We start from the raw sequence: 19,318 nt of genomic DNA, 5'->3' as shown, positions 1-19,318 counted from the left end.
AGGCAAACAGATGTTGGGTTTTAGCAGATATGTTTTGGGGTTGGGTGTTTTTTTGTTTGCTTTCAATAGGAAAAGGAACTTCTAAAAGTCATTGTGAATTCTGCACAGAAGTATTAATTAGAAAACGTAATTCTACCATTGTGCTTAATCAGAAAAACAGAAATTTAAAGCTCAACAGAAAAAACCATAAACTTTCCAAGAAATGTTTGTGTTCCAGCTCATCAACACACTGTCTCTGTTGGACAGCATTTTTTAAATACCATAAAAATTAATAGTGTATTTAAGAACTGCTTTATTAGCATGTTTCTTCAAATTCTAATTTAGACCTAGTGGTTAATTGTGCTGTCTCTATCATCAGAGCATAGAGAAGTAAATACACCCTTTGGCTTCAAAATTTTAAATTTCCACTTTAACTTTTTACTTAGGTGAAAATACGTTCTCTAGGTGACGTAAGAAAAGAAGATTTCAGTAGAAGTTGTTAGCTAATATTGCAGGAGGAAGACCTCTTACTCCTTCCAAGTTTAACAGAGCAGAAAAAATGTCACCTGATTTCACATGACTGGGGTATTGTGAAAAGGACTAAAACATCTTTGTTAGTGTTGTTGTTTCTGATAGACTCAAAACAATTAGATGTAAAATTGCTCATTTTGTGTGTGTCCTAACTTGTTCAAACTTTTTTTCCCTGCGTAGAAATCTTTAAATTAATCAAAAATAGCTAAACAGTTGAACTTCTTGTTAGCTTAGTTTGGGTTGTTTTCCTCATTTGGTAGTGGATCTGCTTTCTGCTTAGTACTTTTTTCTTCTTATAACATTTTGAAAATTTCTGTCTCATTCACTTTATCTCTTTGGCCATTATGAGTTCCTTTAGCTTTTTTTGTCTTCATCCTTTTCTCTTTGAGCTTTAACTGGCTGAATAAATTCTTACTGTTCCATTCCCACAGGTTTTCTTTGATCTCAACTTTCTGAGCAAGTTTGGCGAAGTCACTGGGGCTGGCCAACTCTTTATTTTCTGCATTTTTTCCATTGGTGTCTCTTACCCTAAATTATGTGTATCAAGTCTAGATAATGATGACTACTTTCATGCATCCCTCCAGTGTTTTAGCCTGAAATTATTCTTTCATATCATGTTAAAATAGATCACTGGAAGCTTCTCCTCTAATTAATTAGCATGTTGCCACCTTCTCTATCATTATATGCTCTTCTGTCTAGATTTCGGCTGTTGCAGCTACTTGCATCTTCCATGAGTTGTGTGGTCCCATGAACACAGGTCTCAGGAAAGGTCCTCCTCTTGCCAGTTCATCAAAGGCAATGACTATCATGAAGTCAGCAGTGACGACTTCTTGAGTTTGTTCTTTTTACTTTTCTTAACCTAAGCATCTTTAACATCATATTTTTGATCTTGTGAACATAGTTCTCTAATACTTGTAAACTGTTACAGTTAATATTTAAAGTGGTCAGTGCAGCATGCATCTGGAAAACCAATGCAGTCCACAAATGTTCTGTTGTTCCATTGCTAGTTGATCTATACTAATTTTTCTTCTTAGGTAACCCACTGCAATCTTCTCATTCTCCTTTTCTGCTATTTTCTTCTGTTTCTGCCCCTCCCTTTTTTCTTCCACAGGTACTTACTGCTTGGCATTTTTTCTGGTCCACAAGGACTAATGAACTTTACCTATGACCTTGCTAACGTTTGCTTTCTGCTCTGAAGTTCCAGCCTGTGCTTTTCTCTCAGATGGAATGTTTCTCAACTAAACATTCGAATTTAGTTGAACCTCTTTCTAGCATTTGGCTTGGGGTTTGCAGCGTCTTATTCACACCTTAGAAGAAACTATGCACCAAAAAACTTGGCACTTTTTTCCCAAGTATATTAGCCAATAAAATAAAAGAAGCAGTAACTCTTCCTACAAAGCTTGCTTTTCTCATGTCCTTACAACAACAGGGTTACAACAAAGCTAATACTGTTCTTCTTGTATTCATATGGTAATATAACTTGGCAGTCTTCATAATGCTCTTGATTTATGCAGCCTAGTGAAATAGCTCAATCACACTTGGCTACAGTTTCATATTATGTTTAATGCAATCTGAAAGTGCATTGCTGCTGTGAAGCGGCATTCTCTTTCTGCCTCTTGCAGTACATTCCAACTTTGCATGAGACCTAATGATGGTATAACCTTAGGATAAGTTCAATCATCTTGCTGATTTAACAGGAAATTACTGTTCGCAAATTATTAGTTTCCTATGAGATTTGTGGATCTGGCTAGTAATATGGCTACACTGTTTGCCAACAGCTGAGCAATGGAGTTTTAGGAGGACCACGCCTTTCAGAGACAGCCTGCAGTTAAATGAGGTTAAATATGATAATAACAATTTCACGTCTGTATTACTCTTCCCTGCAAAACACTGTCAGGCTTAGGGATAAAATCTTGAATTTACTGAAGTTTGGAGTAGAGCCTACGTTGATATGAGTGGGTGTTACTATTTCATCTCCTTTTATGTTGAAACCGAAGGTAGCTTCAGCACCTTTCTTTGAGGAACAAAGCATTGTTTATTTAGTAACTTGTGATTCTCTTCTCTGTAACTTCTCGTCTTACCTTTTTAGGAAATTGTGTAAGTGCTGTTTTTGACCATATACTGGTTTGTTTGTTCAAGTGCAAGAGGCACTGATATCTAAAAATCTCATTTTAATATATTAATTCTGGAATTTAAATATTTCTGGAAAAGTTCATTTGTGCAGAAAGGAGATAATGTGTCACACCAGTTTGATTTATACATTAAGTACATGTTCTTTATGGCCTTTCTCTTGTCTCATTTATTTTATTTTGTTGCTGCTTCTGCTGCATGTTTCAGTGTTTCTTTCCAGTTTTTTTCCAGTTTCAGCATTAGTCATAGCCTATCTGTAATTAATATGCATGTGTTCCACAACCCACATCATGAGAAGCGTAGAAGCATTATATATCTACCCTAATTGAATGCAAATCCTATGACTTGTTGGCAAAACAGTGCCATATAGCAGGAAATCACAGGCAGCAGTACTGTAGGTTCATATCCTGCTGAGGGACCCTGGTACTATGCACATATTGTTTTCTTGCTGTAATCAAATGCCTTTAGCATTGCCTGTGTTTCAGAGTCCATGCTTATCATTCTATTTCTCTTTTTACTACTTCACATCTTCCTGGTTTATACTCCTATGAGATTATTGTGGGACAGGATGTCAGCTAGGCAACGAGTAAATTAGCAAAGACTGTTCTGAAAGGAGGCCCAGTATTATCAGTGAAATATAGAGCTCAGCGAGGGAGATACAGCTAAATATCATTTAATGTTTCTGACACATCTGCTTCTTTCTAGCTCCAGTTTGAAACAAGCACTGAGAATTAGGGGATATTACGTAGTTAAAACGTGTTAATATGTTGAAAAATGCGCTGTTTTTTACTGCTAGATCACAAATGGTGTTGTCAAACATTTATCTCTTAGTTACCTTAAAGGATGTAAGATAGTGAGAGTGTTTGTTCTAGCAATGTTACCTCTTCTGCTGTTCCCTCTCTTTCTCTCATTTGCTAGTTTGTTTTTATTGTCTATTTATTATGCTAGAGGTGATACCCACTGCTAATTTGTTTTATATAATTACTTCTTTCGGCTATTAGAATTCCTTCAATAGTCAGACATATCCTCACAACCTGAAAATAAGCATTAAGTTTTATGGGAAAAGGAAGCTCAATAGTTGGATTGCTTTTAAAAGTTATTGTAGAAAATATTGTGATTAAGACTTTAATGGTGTTTTATCATTGAATGTTTGACAGATGTAGAAAGTAAAAATAATTATAATGTTCTTACACAGTTTTCACTGTTGATGGCTATAAAATTACATGTATAGCTGCTTTTAGTCTTAGTGCTGAGTTTACCCCAGTTATTTTGTTAAGGTTACCTGTCATCCACTCTTCTGCCAGTAGAGCACATTAGCTAAAATGAGTGTTAGGTTTATTTAGAAACAGCAAAGTTACGGTCTTCATTACATTTAATTAATTTGTTTTGTACTGTATTCCAGGCAGATGCACAAGTACAATAATGATCTTGATTTTTGATTGTGTACAGTAGCTCTAGACATAGGCTCAAGATAGAGGGCTGTGATTAAAACACATCAATCAGTTGTAAACTGAGCTGTCATCAGTAATACTGATGACTGAAGAGAGCACGCTGATGCTGGATTAGCCCACTTGCATTTACAGTAACGACTATAATGAAAATGCTGTTTTAGTAGTAGTAGCTAATTTTCTTTGTTATTACCATTCCCTATCCCTCCCCATTTCCCTTAATTGGAACTCTGTTTTTATGTAATCTTAGCTGACGCTATTTCTGACATTATCTTCTGCTACCATCGGCTTATTTTCTAGATGGGAAGTGATGGAGTTTTGCGCCTCAGTAGTTCCGCTCTAAATAATGAATTCTTCGCATATGCAGCACAAGGGTGGAAACAGCGATTGGCAGAAGGTAACTCTCTACTTGTTCTCAGATTTACCAAAGGTTAATTGTTTTTATGAAGAATGTCTCTGTTTCTACATTTGAGAAATACTTTTAGAATAGAAAGTGTAATACACCAGTAATTCAGCAAAAGAAAAATTGCTGATTCCATTTTGAATTTAGTGTACATCTTTACAGCTTGCTGTGGCAGCTTATTTTGACAGTTTAAAAAAAACCCAAGCATTTTCATCACTGCCAGCCTTGGAAACATAAATGCATGCAACGAAATCCCGCCAATATACTTTTGAAATACTGTTGTTATATGGCAAATTAAATCTTTCTATGTCACACTCACTTCTGTTTTTCATTATTTTCATTTGGAATTGTTGGGTGACTGTAACAGAAATCACTGTATGTCATCTTTGTATCTGTAATTTATAATTACCCATATTAAGCTAATCCTTGACAACTTTTATTCAATATGTTAGCATTTGTTTTTTAGGAGAATTTACACCAGAAATGCAGTTGCGCATCAGACAAGAGATTGAAAAAGAAAAGAAAACAGAACCTTGGAAAGAAAAATTCTTTGAAAGGTTTTATGGTGAAAAGTAAGTATTGAAGCAAAGAAAAGCGTTTTTTTATTTTCTTTTAGGAGGAAATGAAAATACAATTCTCTGCTTCACATAGCACGGTCTTATGCTGTAAAACTTAATAAAGCCGTTATCAAAGGCAGTCATTCCCCAGTATAAGAAGTTGTGGGTAGAATTACAGTGGTGTGTCTGCACTTGCATTACAATTGCAATTTTAAAAGTTCATAATTCATCCATAAAAATTCATTCCAAGGAGCGCTTAAGACACAAGACCCAAGCATGTGAGTATTTTCTAATTATCTTTTAAAAGATAGCATTAGGGCAATTGTCCCCTCCTGCAAAATATAAGTACCGCTTCTACAGACTGGAAGACCAATAGAGATACTTCTGTCGTATGTTTTTATTTATTTTATTTTTTCTAAGCTAGTTGCAAAGTTTCTAAAATCAAATAGTGTTTTTTATTGTTTGACTGAGATGGCCCTTTGCTGGAGTAGAATATATGACATAGAAGAAATATTGGCTAAAGACAAATGAAAGTGACAATGACTAGTCTAATTTTAGAAGTGAGATGCAAAGAATAAATAAATATCCTTAACTGACTAAAATGACTTAGATAGTATCACTCCAGGTGCACAACTGGGGCGCGTCAGCACAATTTCATTGATGATGATACAGAGATGGCATTCTGCATCATCTGAAGATTCAGTTCTTACATGTATTTTTTTTAAAAATCAAAATTTAAGGAGATTCACATCTTTTTAAAATTCAAGAATCTTTCTCTTAAAAATTGCTTTAAAAAGTTAATCCATCAATCCTTAGAATTACATCTCTGTTTTTAAAAATATTAAGTATTAAAAGTATTAATTATTATAAAATATAAACTAATTCTTTAAGAGTTACTGATTTTTTTTTTTTATTTTTAGGTACGTTTTAATGGAATTTATGCATAATACTTAGCAGTCAGAAATGTGCCATGGGAACCATCATCACATGAGATATCTAGTTTTGTTGTTAGATGTTTTTTACTTAGGAAATCCAGGGCACAGAGACCCTTTCATATAAGTGATTAATTTAAAGATTAAGGCATTAACTAAAGTGTTTCTGTAGTAACAGTGCTACTTCTCACAATGCACTGCCTTGGACCACTGGGAAATGTACTGAAAACAAGGCAGCAAATGGACAGATCCATTTAAATATTTTATTTTGCACATCCTTGCTAGGTGCTTTCTCCCAGTGTGAATACTATTTCTACACCACTTTTCATCTTTACATATAATGGAAATTCTAGGGTCTTAATATGGCAGACTTCCTTATTGTCAGGTGCTTAATTTCTTACTTAACAGCTTTGAGACCTTAATGTAGTCCAGGTGTTGATCCCTTTAGTATCAAAAAATATTAATTAGGTTTTTGGATAAGGAACATAATAGCTTTTCATTATGCATGTCAGGAGAAGAGTCAGTTACCAACCTTTCATGAAGGAGAGGGCTATGGAAGGTATTGGCATAGGGTCTTCCACAAGAAATAGAAGTTTAGTACCAGCAAAGCATGAGCACCTCACTCTAGCTGAAGCCTATTCATCAGTCACAAATGACTGTCACATGCACAGAGAATGATAACTCATAATTTTACAGAGCCAGCAGTCCTGCCATGCTAGCTGAATGCTGGACACTATAACGGTTGGCAGATAATTACTCAGTCTGCAGTGATACATGTCATTTGGGTTGATAGGTTCCTGACATCAACATTGTTATGCAAAATGTCATATTGCACATTCCCCAGCCCTTTCCCCAGCTTGCGTTGTTTCACTTGCATTCTTCTTCCTGGCTGTTATGTAGGCAGATTCTACTTCTTTGCTGCTTGGCCAGGTTTAAGTACTTTCTCTCATTATTTACTGACTGAATGGTAGCTTTTGCTGTAGTTTCCACCTTGTGTAAGTTCTCTCACCTTTTTTCACTTTGGTTTTTAAACTTGCTTTGAGTATGATTGGGCTTTGTCTCTTTTCAGCTATGTTGACTCGACTGAAGTGGCAGATTTTGAAAGCTTCCTGAGCTATTTCTCACATGCAATGTCTGCAGAATGGATCTCTCTTGCAGTCTAACTTGCTCACTAACTTACAATTAATGTGGTATTTTTGCTCTAACTTCAGCTAATTTGATCTTTTAACATTCCACAAGTAAATTCAAGTTTCACCTTATACTTACAGAAGAACCATTAACAGATGCAGAATCTTTGTAAACGTTTTTGCACACTCCCCAGTTCATGGGGAGGCTTTAGAGTGCTTCTTCCATGTTGGCTCTACACATTATGTTTCTTGTGTTTGCTCTTACCTGTACCCAGGCTGTTTATCATAGGACTCTCAGTTGTAGTTTACTTCCATCCATTTATGTTCTCTTTCCACTTCCTCATGGTTGTTCATTCTTTCTCTCTTTGACTTTCTTTAAAAAACAAAAACTTCATTTTGCAGTCATTTATCTAGGATCAGCTGATGCATGTTGCCAGAAATCCACATTCTTCTGGCTTGTTGCCCCAGGATTGCAAGGGTTATACTCTATTGTCTCAATATATTGAGACAGTTACGTGTCGGGATAGTACTGCCAGCTCACTAAATCAGAGCTTTAATTTTGGGTAGACCTCCTCTAAATTTTATTGCTGATTTAATCCTTCATTAATTTTTTTTTGTATTTTCCCTGGTACTGCTTATCACAGCAGTAGAATATCATCATCCATATATCCTTGAGTAGCTGTTTGGGTTTTTTTTATTTGATGACTGACTGCCCTTACTTTATTTGTTGAATTCTGTCCTTAGCACTTTCACTGATGGCTGTTCACTGCTGTTCTCATATTTTTGTGCTGTTTTGCAAACTTTGGGTGTCTTTTTTCCTAAGGAAAAAGATAGATCAGCTGTTTATCTTGCAGTCTGAGATTGCCTTAAACATGCTGGTCTTGAGCCTTCTCCTTTTGAAAGCCTTTTTCTTCACTGCAGTATTTTCTTCAAGATAGTATTTCCAATACTGCAAAAAACCAATTAAGATTCACTACATGTTCTGCTGGCCTTAATCCTGCATTATCTTATTTTTCTTACACTTCTTCCTCTTCAGTATGTTACTAGAATGTGTGTATTTGTGTAGTGTCCGTGTGACAGTTGCATTCACCTTTAATGGTGTATTTAACTGTCCTTCATTCCTTTGCTGATTTTCATTCCATAAAGATAACTATCAGGCAGTATCTTTTTGTGATGTAAGCCAGCTAAAGAAAATAGACCACTGATTCAGTTTTCAGTAATGCAGTGGATTTCTTTCCCCTCCTCATTTTCCTGAGATAACTTTTGCTCATTTACATAAGGAATTTTAGAGGAAGGAAGTTACTCACCTAAACCTAGACAAACTAAACTTTACTCACCTAAACTTATAACCTGAACTTAAACTATATAGGGAACCTATAGTCTATATAGAAGAAAGACACATCTTCTGAAATGCATTCAATGTGGGAGATGTAAATTTGCTGTTCTGAATTGCTCTGTAGAAGATCCTTCCTCAGCATATTGATGGCATAGGGAGACTTTGTGCATATTAAGTGACTAGTAGTAGGCAATATTAATAATTACCCTGAGAGTGCTTTTTGGGGTACCAATTCCAGGCTGTTTGGGGTTTGGGGTTTTTTTTTTTTGCATTTACAGCTATCACTGTAATGCATCTGTTCAATATTTTTAAAATGCACAACCACAGATTTTGGTTTTTTACATGTTTATTCTGTACTTCCATATACATGGGCCTTTGTGATCTCTGTATCCTCTGGCTGCACATTAACAAGTTATTTTGCTTCCATAACTTCTGAGAATCTTTTATGCTCACTTATTTCCATATTAGTCTTTGTTTTCTGACTAAAATGAGAACAGAGATCAAACTTCTATTGATTAGATTAGAAGATCCTTAAGACCATGAAATTTCTTTTCAGGCCTCCAACCAAGCTTTGTGTATTTTCTACTATTATGGAATTACTGAGGCACAAAGTCTGCCTAGAAAATCTTACTAAAGATGCTTAACACCTGTACTCCCACTGTCCTTAGAAGGAAATGAGGATGTTAGAGCGCATACATTTTTTTAAATAACCATTTTTTCAGCCCTTGGCTTTTGGTTTGGTTTGGTTTGTTGTGGGTTTTTTAAATTCTGTTGAAGTAATAGAACTTCTTTTAAACTAGTATTTTCAGGACCAAAGGTAAGAAAATCTTCAGAAGAGAAGTGTATGTAGGAATGGTTCCTTTGCACTTCATCCCTGAGAATGAATGCATAGATTATAAGCGTGTGTCTTTTTAGCTTCTTAAGAATGTTAAACAACTTTTGAATTATAGTGAAATCGAATGAATAGTATATACATAGATCTGTTTATTTAGAAATAGTTTTTATCTTAAATGAAGTATTTAGTTTGTTGAAAGAATGGAGCAAAAACACACAAGCTGTCAACTGAAATCTTTATAATTGTCTCTTGAGCTGTAAAATGAGGCTGAAGTGGAGTTATTTTGATTTTCATCAAAAATTTGAAATTACTGTCAAATTACAAAACTGAAAGGCGTGATTTGCCTTATTAGTTTTAGGTGCAGCTTTTTCTTGAAAGTGCAGTGTTTAAGCCATATTGCTGAGTGTGTTGACCCTGAATGCAGGTGTAGCAGGAAAAAAAGGATTTCCTTTAGAACTGTTGCTGGTGGAAGAAGATCTAGTTGTGCATCTCCTCTGCAATGCATGCTGTATTAGTATTGCAGTGTTGGGCTGGTATTAAAAAAAAAAACAAAGCAAACACAGCAATTTAAACAGAGTATGAGTAGTGGTGAATCTGTGTAGCTTGCGTTTTTGTTTCATTGAAGTGCCAAATAGTTAAATAATTAATAATAGATTACTTATTTTAAAAACATTTAAGTTTTTTAACACTGCTAGGAAAATCTGGGTAATTAGGTTTCCAAAATATATAAAACCATATATAAATTAGTCAGCCACCACTTAACCAAACTACTGTTTTAAACTGGAAAATATGTCCTTTTTGTAAATAAAAGATGTGGGCGAGAAAGACGATCCTGTTCCTTTATCATGTCTGTCATGAAAAGACCTTTTAATTTGTGTGTTTTTATTTAGATTGGGAATGTCAAGAGGGGAATCAATGAAACTCACTGCAGTGCAGAACAATGATGAAGAAGAAAGCAATTCTTTGTGTGGATCTTCTGGCATACCTGGTCCTTCTAAGCAAGCAACCTTTGAGGACCAAGAAGAGAAAGGCGCTAAAATTCCACCTTTACCAGAGAGAGATTATTGTCCATCTCTTTGTAGTATGGAACAGGTTCCTGTCAAGGATCTAACGGCAGACTCAGAGGATATACTGATACCTGAAGAATCAATCATTCAGGAGGAGATTGCTGAAGAGGTTGAGACAAGTATTTGTGAATGCCAAGAGGAGAACCATAAAACAGAACATGAGTTTTCTGAGGAGTCAGTAAGTCCAGCTGGCACAAATGAAGAAACAGAGGCAGTGCAGCTTGCAGACAGCACTGAGTCCTGTGTCATGATGAATGATGTAACTGATACTGTATCTCACATTGAAATTAAAGTGGAGTTGAAGTCAGAATGCCCTCAGGAGGAGATGTCAGTTGTGATAGATCAGCTGGAGGATTGTGTATCACCAGCACAATCAGCTTCATCCACAAACTCTGTCAGTGATACAGCAGAGAAGGATTCTGAGTCTGCAAAAGAGCTAATTGCAGCAGAAATGCAAAATGCTGCTCTGGAAGGCTCCCTGTTCACTGGTGGAGGCATTGCGGTGGACATGGAGCTTCAGAGTGACCCTGAGGAACAGTTGTCTGAGAATGCTTGTATTTCTGAAACTTCCTTTTCCTCTGGAAGTCCAGAAGGACCGTGTGTTTGTATTGCCTCTCCTGGAGGAGACACTCAGTCGGCTTCAGAGGAACCCTGTACACCAGTATCTCTTGAAACAGCTTGCTCATCTGAAGTGTCCAGTACTGAAAACATTGAAGGTGATATTCAGCAAAAGGCCAGTGATGAAAACTTGCACACACCTTTAATGTCGGAAATCTCTCCAATGTCCACCTCACCTGTAACCTCAGAAGCATCTCTGATGTCAAATTTACCTTTAACATCAGAGGCATCACCAGCTTCTAATTTACCTCTAACATCAGAAACATCTCCAATGTCTGATTTGCCTTTAACATCAGAAACATCTTCAGTATCTTCTGTTCTTCTAACTTCTGAAACATCTGTGGCAAATAGTTTGCCTCTTCCATCAGAGACATCTCCAATTTCTAATTCCCCAAGCAATGAAAGACTTATTCTGCAACAAAGGAAATCACCGTGTTTGTTGGAAGACTCCCTTCCCACTTTGAAAGAAGAAAGCTCTGCCATTCCTAAGGTGGTTCAAGAAGAGACTCTTGTTGTTCAGCCAAAGCAACTTCAGAGTGCCCCTGAAAATATGAAAGTTGGTCCACTAACAATTACATCTGATACTTCAGTATTGGAAGAGCCCCAAAGCAAAAACCTCAGTCATCAGCCATGTAAGTCACATTCTGAAATTGAGAAATCCTACATTGCATCCATCCCAGAACACTCTCCTCCAGAGGTGATCAAAATTAAAAATCACAGTGTTCAGCAAAGAGGTGACAAGAAAGGTACACTCTTGCCATCAGAGGTAGCTGTCTTATCAGAAGGATCAGCAGGCAAAAATATGGAATTGCTTCCATCAAAGCCACATGATAAACTATATACCTCATCTCTAGAGAAAGCTACATTCTCTGAAGTGTGCAGAAGTAAATCACACAAGCTAACAGGCAGCACCCAAAGCCGTCTAGAAAGTTCACATTCTTCCAAGTCATTAGAACCCACAAAATCACCTGAAGTGAGGAATGAAAGTAGAGACCCAGAGATCCCAAAGAGGAAAACAGCAGAACAGCACAGTTTTGGAATCTGCAAAGAGAAGAGAGCTAGAATAGATGATGATCAGCCTAACCGTAGCGCTTCATCAACGAGTCCATCTGATAAAGATCAGCCACCCAGAGAAGAACCCCGAGTTCCACCCCTTAAGGTAAAGTCATGAATAAACAGGCTGACTTGGAAACTGAAGGTTTATTATCTCCTTCCTACAGACTGCATGCAGACACAGTGCGTGGTGTATTTTTTGTGGAGGTGTGAGGGGTGTTAGTACCGATGGTTTTGCTTTACTATTGCATTCCTACCATGCCAAATTACTTCTGATATGAATATACCTAAGGTTGTTCAGGCAGGGTCTTTGCTACAAAATTGCTTTTGTGTGAGGGAAGGTCTTCCAGGATCTATGGCTTAATCTAATTCAAGAGGTTCCCCATCATTTACACAGTGCTACTTGTTTTTCTAATTGCCCAACTGTATTATCTGCTTGTTCTCCTGTGGATGACTTCTCCAGCAAGCATGAATAATAAATGTTACCATAACCAATACTAAGAAAAACGACCAGTGCCTTAATCCAGCAAGAGAACCTAGAGTCAGAATAGTTGGAGATCTCTTTGCAAGCCTAGGGCTTGGGGTAGGCTGGAGTATAAGATTTCCCTGTAGAATTAATTGGAAACAGAGACCTGGCTATCAGGGGGAAGTGTCTAATTGATATATGTATAGATATTTTTGTTAATGGCAAAGCAAAAGGTAAAAAAGATACACCAACTAAGCAAACGCTTTTATGTTTATCATTCTGCTATGTAAGAAAGTAAATTCCAGTTGAAAGCTTTTTTTTTCTCTAATAGAGGGATCTATAGATTTAGTTATATATAGGCTCAGCGTTTTGACTGTTTTAATTTTGTACATGATGAGATCAGCCAAGTTTTAGATCCAATTTGCTGAACTTAAGCCATTGACTTTGCAATACTAGTTCCTGATTATTAAGAAATGCCCTTTTCTGCATTTATTTTTAACTGCTGCAATCACTGAACATTGTTAATATGGCCAGGAGGGCAAATAGGCTAACTGCTTTAATCACTAGTGCAGCAGCATATTTCAACTAATTTATCTTTATGAGCAGTGATGCAATTGGAAGTTAGCCCATTCTGAGTTTAGTGATATTCTTTCATATTTGGAAGGTCTCTATCTAGCCTAAAAAATTCTAATCACTCTCTAAGCACAAAGGAAAATAGATCACTAGGGAATAAAAAAACGTCATGACTATAATAATAAAAATAATCAAGCACTTAGAGCTTTAGCAGTTCTGGTGGTGCAAATTGTAAATTGAAAAAAGTTGCTACTGAAACAGAAAGCAAAATGTTTTGAAGTAATTGTGAGTTTGTGATATTCTTTAAAATATGTTCATGTAAATGTTAAAGCTTCACAATATTAGGCATGATGTTTATTTATAAGCCAAAAATTTAACTGCTAGCATAAGTGAAGTATTCCAGCCCTCCAGACCAGCATAGAGTTGTATGGTTATATAAATGGTTTTATATTACAATACCATCTTAATATTGATATCCACTGATCTTTTACGGAAAATCAGATGCTGTCAGTCTTGCACAGTCTTAAGAATTGAATCTCCCTGAAGCCTCCAGCGAGTGAATGAGAATACAGAAATGTTGGGAAGCATTTGGAAAAATAACTTTGGAGAATCAATTCTAGTATGTTTTTTGTGTAACAAATATTTGGCTCTTGGGTCATCTCACCAACAAACCTCTATCCTTTGTAATTAAAACAGGAAAAAGAACCCCAGTTCTCCTAAATCATTCTGCTATATGGCTCTCACTTCCCGTCATACCTTATGACTACTTTTTCTACAAATACTACCTAGTTTTCTTCTCAGTTCTTCTCAGAAGAGAAGTCACAGCATTAACCTCTAAGTCCTATTACTGTGGACAGCTGATAAACATATGTCCCTTTTAAGAAATTGAAATGTTTCTTTGCCAACCTTTGGGTATTCTGAGAGAGTGTATGAGTTATAAAGTGGTTCCAGGACTCTTAATCTCTAATCCTGAAAACAGATGTGCCTAACTGGAAACATACTAATAATCCCAGTGATTTTACAGGTTATTATTTTGCTTAAAGTTTTAGGTATTTAAAACTTTAATATTTGCATTTTTAATATTTGTAGGTTTGAGGATTTCATTTTTGAAATGCAGTTGTGTAGGAGGTATCCCAGGGATGTACTAAAGCGAGTCTCTTAAAATTGCGAGTGTGGAAGGGAAAGGCTATCCTTTGGTGATTCAATTCTTTTATACCACTACTCTGAAGTGCTCTGTGGTGTAACATGAAAAACAGGCTCAGTGGAGACACTGCTACATCCTATCTAAAGGCAAGATTTGTTGCCTGGTATATAAGTGAAAGACAGTCTGTTCCTAATGTCTTAGTCATTGGAGACCAAGGAGCAAAAGCACTACATGATCGTTATTTTTTCACACATTTGCAGCAAGTGCTTAGTCATAAGCTCTTTTCCAGTATCACTGCACTAGGTTTGTTGATCTTCTCAGTTAGATACACTGCATATAAAACAGGTCTGACAAATTGTATCAGGTAAGCATCATGTTGTCATCCAGTTTGATCTTTTTTCCTGTCAGAAGGATCAACGTGAGTAGGCTAATACAGGTGTGAGTTATTCATGCTGGAGGATGATAAAATATCGAAGTGTAAATATCATTAATTTTTAGCATTTTTATGTCCAGCTGCACTGAACAGTAATGCCCTTCATTACCTTTCTCTGACCCTTTAAGAGACAGATGGTGATTTTAGCGAGGCGATGATCTCATTAAAATTACTGGTTTTCTTCTTTCTTTAGATTCAGCTTTCAAAAATTGGACCACCTTTTATCATCAAGAGCCAACCTGTTTCTAAACCAGAACCTCGAGTTTCCCCAAGTACATCGGTCAGCAGTGGGAGAAACACTGGGGCTAGAACTCTTGCAGATATCAAAGCAAGAGCTCAGCAAGCAAGAGCCCAAAGAGAAGCTGCAGCTGCAGCAGCCGTGGCAGCAGCTGCGAGCATAGTCTCTGGAGCAATGGGGACCCCATGCGAAGGTGGGAAGACAAGAACACTGGCACACATCAAGGAGCAAACAAAGGCCAAGCTATTTGCAAAGCATCAAGCCAGAGCTCATTTACTCCAGACTAATAAAGAATCAAAGTCGCAGTTCAGCTCAAAGGAAAGTACCTCATCTCTGGAGATACCAACTTCTACTGACATAAAGATTGAAGGTTCTACCGGTGTCATTATAGTTAATCCTAACTGCAGGTCCCCTAGCAACAAGTCTGCTCATCACCGTGAGACTACCACTTTATTGCAGCAGTCACTTAACACAGCTACATTACCAGAAACTGCTTCTGAGATATCTGTGCACAGTTCTGATGAAAATATACCTATGCCACAATTGTGTGAGAAAATTATTTCATCTACCTCTACTGAAAGTAACAGTGTGCCAGTGCTTTATAATAAAAGTTCAGTCTCTGTGTCTGTTTGCAGCACTGCTATGTCTGGAGCAATTAAAGAACTTTCTTTCGCAAGTTCTGTTGATAAATCCTCTGTTTTAATGTCTGTTGACAGTGCAAACACAGCAGTTTCAGCTTGTAATATAAATATGCTGAAAACCATCCAAGGGGCTGATACTCCATGCATAACCGTTGGACCAAAATGTATTGATAACAGTAATGTACCGGTCTCCATAGACAATACAGTCTTATCAAATGCCATCGATGACAAAAGGTTGCCGATACCAAGTAGCAATGAGAATAACGCAGTCTCCAGTCATTATGCCACTGTGCCAGCTTCATCTATTGCAAATAATTTGCCAAATCATCTCTCTGGTAGTTCTGTACTGATTCCCCCAGTGGGGACTACCAACAGATTTTCTTCTGATAAGATAGCCATAACTGGGTGTAACGAGCAAGGCACTGTCTCCATTCACACTACCGTTAGGTCGGCTTTAAGTTGCAGTGAGGCCCTTGCAGTGGCAGATTCTGTTGCAAGGCCGCCCATTTCAATGTTTACTGGTAACATGGTGACAATAAGCTCTTATGATAATGCTACTAAATTAAATGCTGATCTCTTAGAAAAAAGCTCTGGAGCACGAAACCGAATGGATCTCTCTGGTAAATCTCAGCCAGTGAGCTTTACACAAACTGCCATGAATAGGTCTATACCTTGCAAAGTCATTGTTGACCACACTACAAATCTGAATTCCAGTCTGTCACTTTCTTCTTCTATTGAAAATGCAGAGAACAGCATTGACCTGCAGAGCAGACCTGTAAGGACAGAAGCTGCCTTACAAAGTATAGCCTGTCCTCAGGTGTCTGTCATAAGCAGGCCTGAAGTGGTCTCTAATGAAAGCCTTGAGCACAGTTCTGGCTTTATTACCATTACAGCAAAGCAGGACAGCAAGAACTTGCAGGCAGGTTGTTCAAGTCTTCGAGAAGTGCCTCTTGCTCCTCAAGATAAATTAATTGAGGTGGTTACTCCCAGCCAAGGTTTTGCTGAGCAATTAAGAGGTCCTTCAGCATTTAAAAATGAAGGAGATGCTGCCGGTGCCAATCAGTATAACACTAACCATAGAATTTGTTGGCATGATGAAGAGGCAATGAGTACAGACCAGCCAGTGGTCAGCCATCCTAACTCCGGTAAGCATAAGGAATACGCAGAGCAAAACTGCTTAAAAAATGTCAAAACCGAACCTTCCAATTACACGCAAATGTCAGAACTGCAATCCAGGAGTCTTTTGACGAGCATTGCTGTTCCTGTTAAATCAGAAACTAATGAGTCTGACAAGTGCTTCAGGATGGACACTGACGATTTTACAGGACCTGAAATGCCTGCCCAGACTGCAGAAATAGCCACGAGTGCGCAGCCGCCGCAGACCTCCAAGACATCCATTGCGGACTCCATGGAAGACTCCCTTTCCCTGACAACAGAAACCCTAAAGAGAGTTACCAGTGCCGGGGGCTCTAGCTGTCGCTTGTCGTCAGTGGAGGCCAACAATCCTTTAGTGACACAGTTACTGCAAGGCAATCTGCCTTTAGAGAAAGTGCTGCCGCAGCCCAGATCAGGAGCCAAACTAGAAATTAACAGGCTTCCCTTGCCTTTGCAAACTACCTCAGTATGTAAAACAGCAGTGTCCGAGAGAAATATTGTTGAACATCCTTCCAACTCTCCTAATCCAGATGGTAAAGGATTTACAGCAGGCAGCATAGCCCCGCTACAAATCAGAAAGCGTGAAAACCATCCAAAAAAGAGGATGGCCAGGACTGTAGGGGAACATGCTCAAATTAAATGTGAGCCTGGGAAGGTGTCAGTGGACGCAGATGTTAAAGTGGCTCCTTGTGTAATTAGTTCCAGCATGAATCAGCTAGGGCATGGTCAGCCGTTTAAGCAGGAGTGGCTGAACAAACATGCCATTCAGAGCCGAATCGCTCACAGCCCAGAGATCAAGCAGCAGAAGAGGCCGTTGCCTTCATGCAGTTTCCAGCAGAGCTTATTTCACATTGATAAAAATGGCAGCTTTCATGCAGAAGCTAGTACCTCACATAGACAGCATTTTTACCAAATGTCCATGGCTGCAAGAGGCCCCATTCCTACGGCAGCTTTGTTGCAAACTACTTCAAAAGGCCCACCTGGCTGCAACGCGTTTGCTTTTAGCAGACACCTGGAACAGAAGGGCTTGGGAGATGTGAATATTTCTACAGCAGCTCACCAGCTGAGGCTAGGAAGTGTGTTTTCCCCTAATATTCAAATTAAGGAAGGTGATGACGTTGCCAGTGCCTCTCAAACTCTGCAGAGTAAAACGTTAGTGCATCCCCCTCCTCCCCCTCCGCCCCTGCCACCTCCTCCCCCTCCTCACCCAAATGCAGAAGTCCCCTCTGATCAAAAACAACCGACAGTTACTATGGAAACCACTAAAAGACTTAGTTGGCCTCAGCCAGCAAGCATCTGTAGCAATATAAAATCTGAACCTATTTCTTTTGAGGAAGGTTTAAGCAGCAGCTGCGAACTGGGCATGAAACAAGCTTCCTATGATCAGAACGAAGTGAAAGAACAGTTAAAAGTGTTTGCATTAAAAAATGCAGATTTCTCTTCCTATTTACTTTCTGAGCCACAGAAGCCTTTTACCCAACTTGCTGCCCAGAAAATACAGACGCAGCACCCACAGCAGCAGCAGCAGCAGCTCTGTGGAAATTACCCAACAATACACTTCGGTAGCACAAGCTTCAAAAGGGCAGCATCTGCAATTGAGAAATCGATGGGGATTTTAGGAAGTGGCTCAAACACTGCCACAGGCCTGTCTAACCAGAACGCGCAGATCCCGGTTCAGAAATTTGCTGACAGTAGCAATGCCGATGAACTGGAACTGAAATGCTCTTGCAGGCTGAAAGCCATGATCGTGTGCAAAGGCTGCGGAGCCTTCTGTCATGATGACTGCATAGGGCCTTCCAAACTGTGTGTAGCTTGTCTGGTTGTACGGTAGGAACTGAATCAAAGATGCAGTATCCCTTATCAGCGTGGGAGAGCAGGACAAAGGAACGGAGAAATTGGAACAGTTTAGGCCACTGATGGTTTGCAATTAGTTGATTGAGGGTTTTTTTTAATTGTTTTTTTTTTCTTCCACGTGGTGCTTTCAGAATTTAGTTGTTCCTGCCTGAGTGCCATTTTCTGGGAAGAAGAGGAAACCTGTAGAAGTAGTTTAAAAGAAAAAAGACAGCTTTGTTGCTGAAGCTTCTATGAGCTCTCTTGCTGTGCTAAAAAAAAAAAGCATTAATGCATGTCATTCGTAGCTTCTATTTATTTGCACAAAGTGCAGCACGTTTTTTCTCCACTTTTTGATAGTTGATACAAGCTGCAGGTTAAAGATCAGTGGAAGAATAACTCTGCAAGAAGTGGAGTAACTATGCAGAATGAATAACACACTGAATAGCAACTGTTTTGAGTGGGGTATGGCAAGGTGCGGGGTATCGGCCATCGTAGCTTCTAAGTCGGTTTGCAGTTTTTCTGCTGATAGGATTGTTTTCTTCAATTGCCTTTCACTATCTAGGGCTAAAATATAGTCACTTCACCTAGCAAACAAAAAAAAACACCACAAAAGAGGAATTTAGTTTGTTAGAAGAGTTTCCTTACATGCCTGCCAGGGACTATGGAACTCAAATCTGACTCATCATGTCTTATTGTTGATTCCTTGAGAAAGATTTGTATATGCGATGGGTTAGTGGGACCAACACTGGAATCACATTGGCTTCAGTAGAGTCTGGAGAAAGTAACTTCTGTACTGGGGATTAGAAACCTGTTTTCTCT

The 19,318-nt window shown here is 38.2% G+C and overlaps 1 protein-coding gene across 1 annotated transcript in view; it reads left to right on the top strand.

The window, feature by feature from the left end:
* Positions 1 to 19,092, top strand: part of ASXL3 (ASXL transcriptional regulator 3) — a 135,077-nt gene extending 115,985 nt beyond the window's left edge. The window contains exons 9-12 of the mRNA XM_075141911.1: positions 4,389 to 4,485; positions 4,958 to 5,063; positions 10,169 to 12,122; positions 14,826 to 19,092. Of these exons, the coding sequence (XP_074998012.1) occupies positions 4,389 to 4,485; positions 4,958 to 5,063; positions 10,169 to 12,122; positions 14,826 to 18,497 (5,829 nt within the window). The 3' untranslated portion in view covers positions 18,498 to 19,092. The remainder of the gene's footprint in view (positions 1 to 4,388; positions 4,486 to 4,957; positions 5,064 to 10,168; positions 12,123 to 14,825) is intronic.
* The last annotated feature ends 226 nt before the right edge of the window (positions 19,093 to 19,318 follow it).

Source organism: Calonectris borealis, chromosome 2, assembly GCF_964195595.1.
Source record: "Calonectris borealis chromosome 2, bCalBor7.hap1.2, whole genome shotgun sequence".
Taxonomy (NCBI): Eukaryota; Metazoa; Chordata; class Aves; order Procellariiformes; family Procellariidae; genus Calonectris; species Calonectris borealis.
Note: the sequence above shows the minus strand (reverse complement) of the source record. Positions and strands in the feature narration are given on the sequence as shown.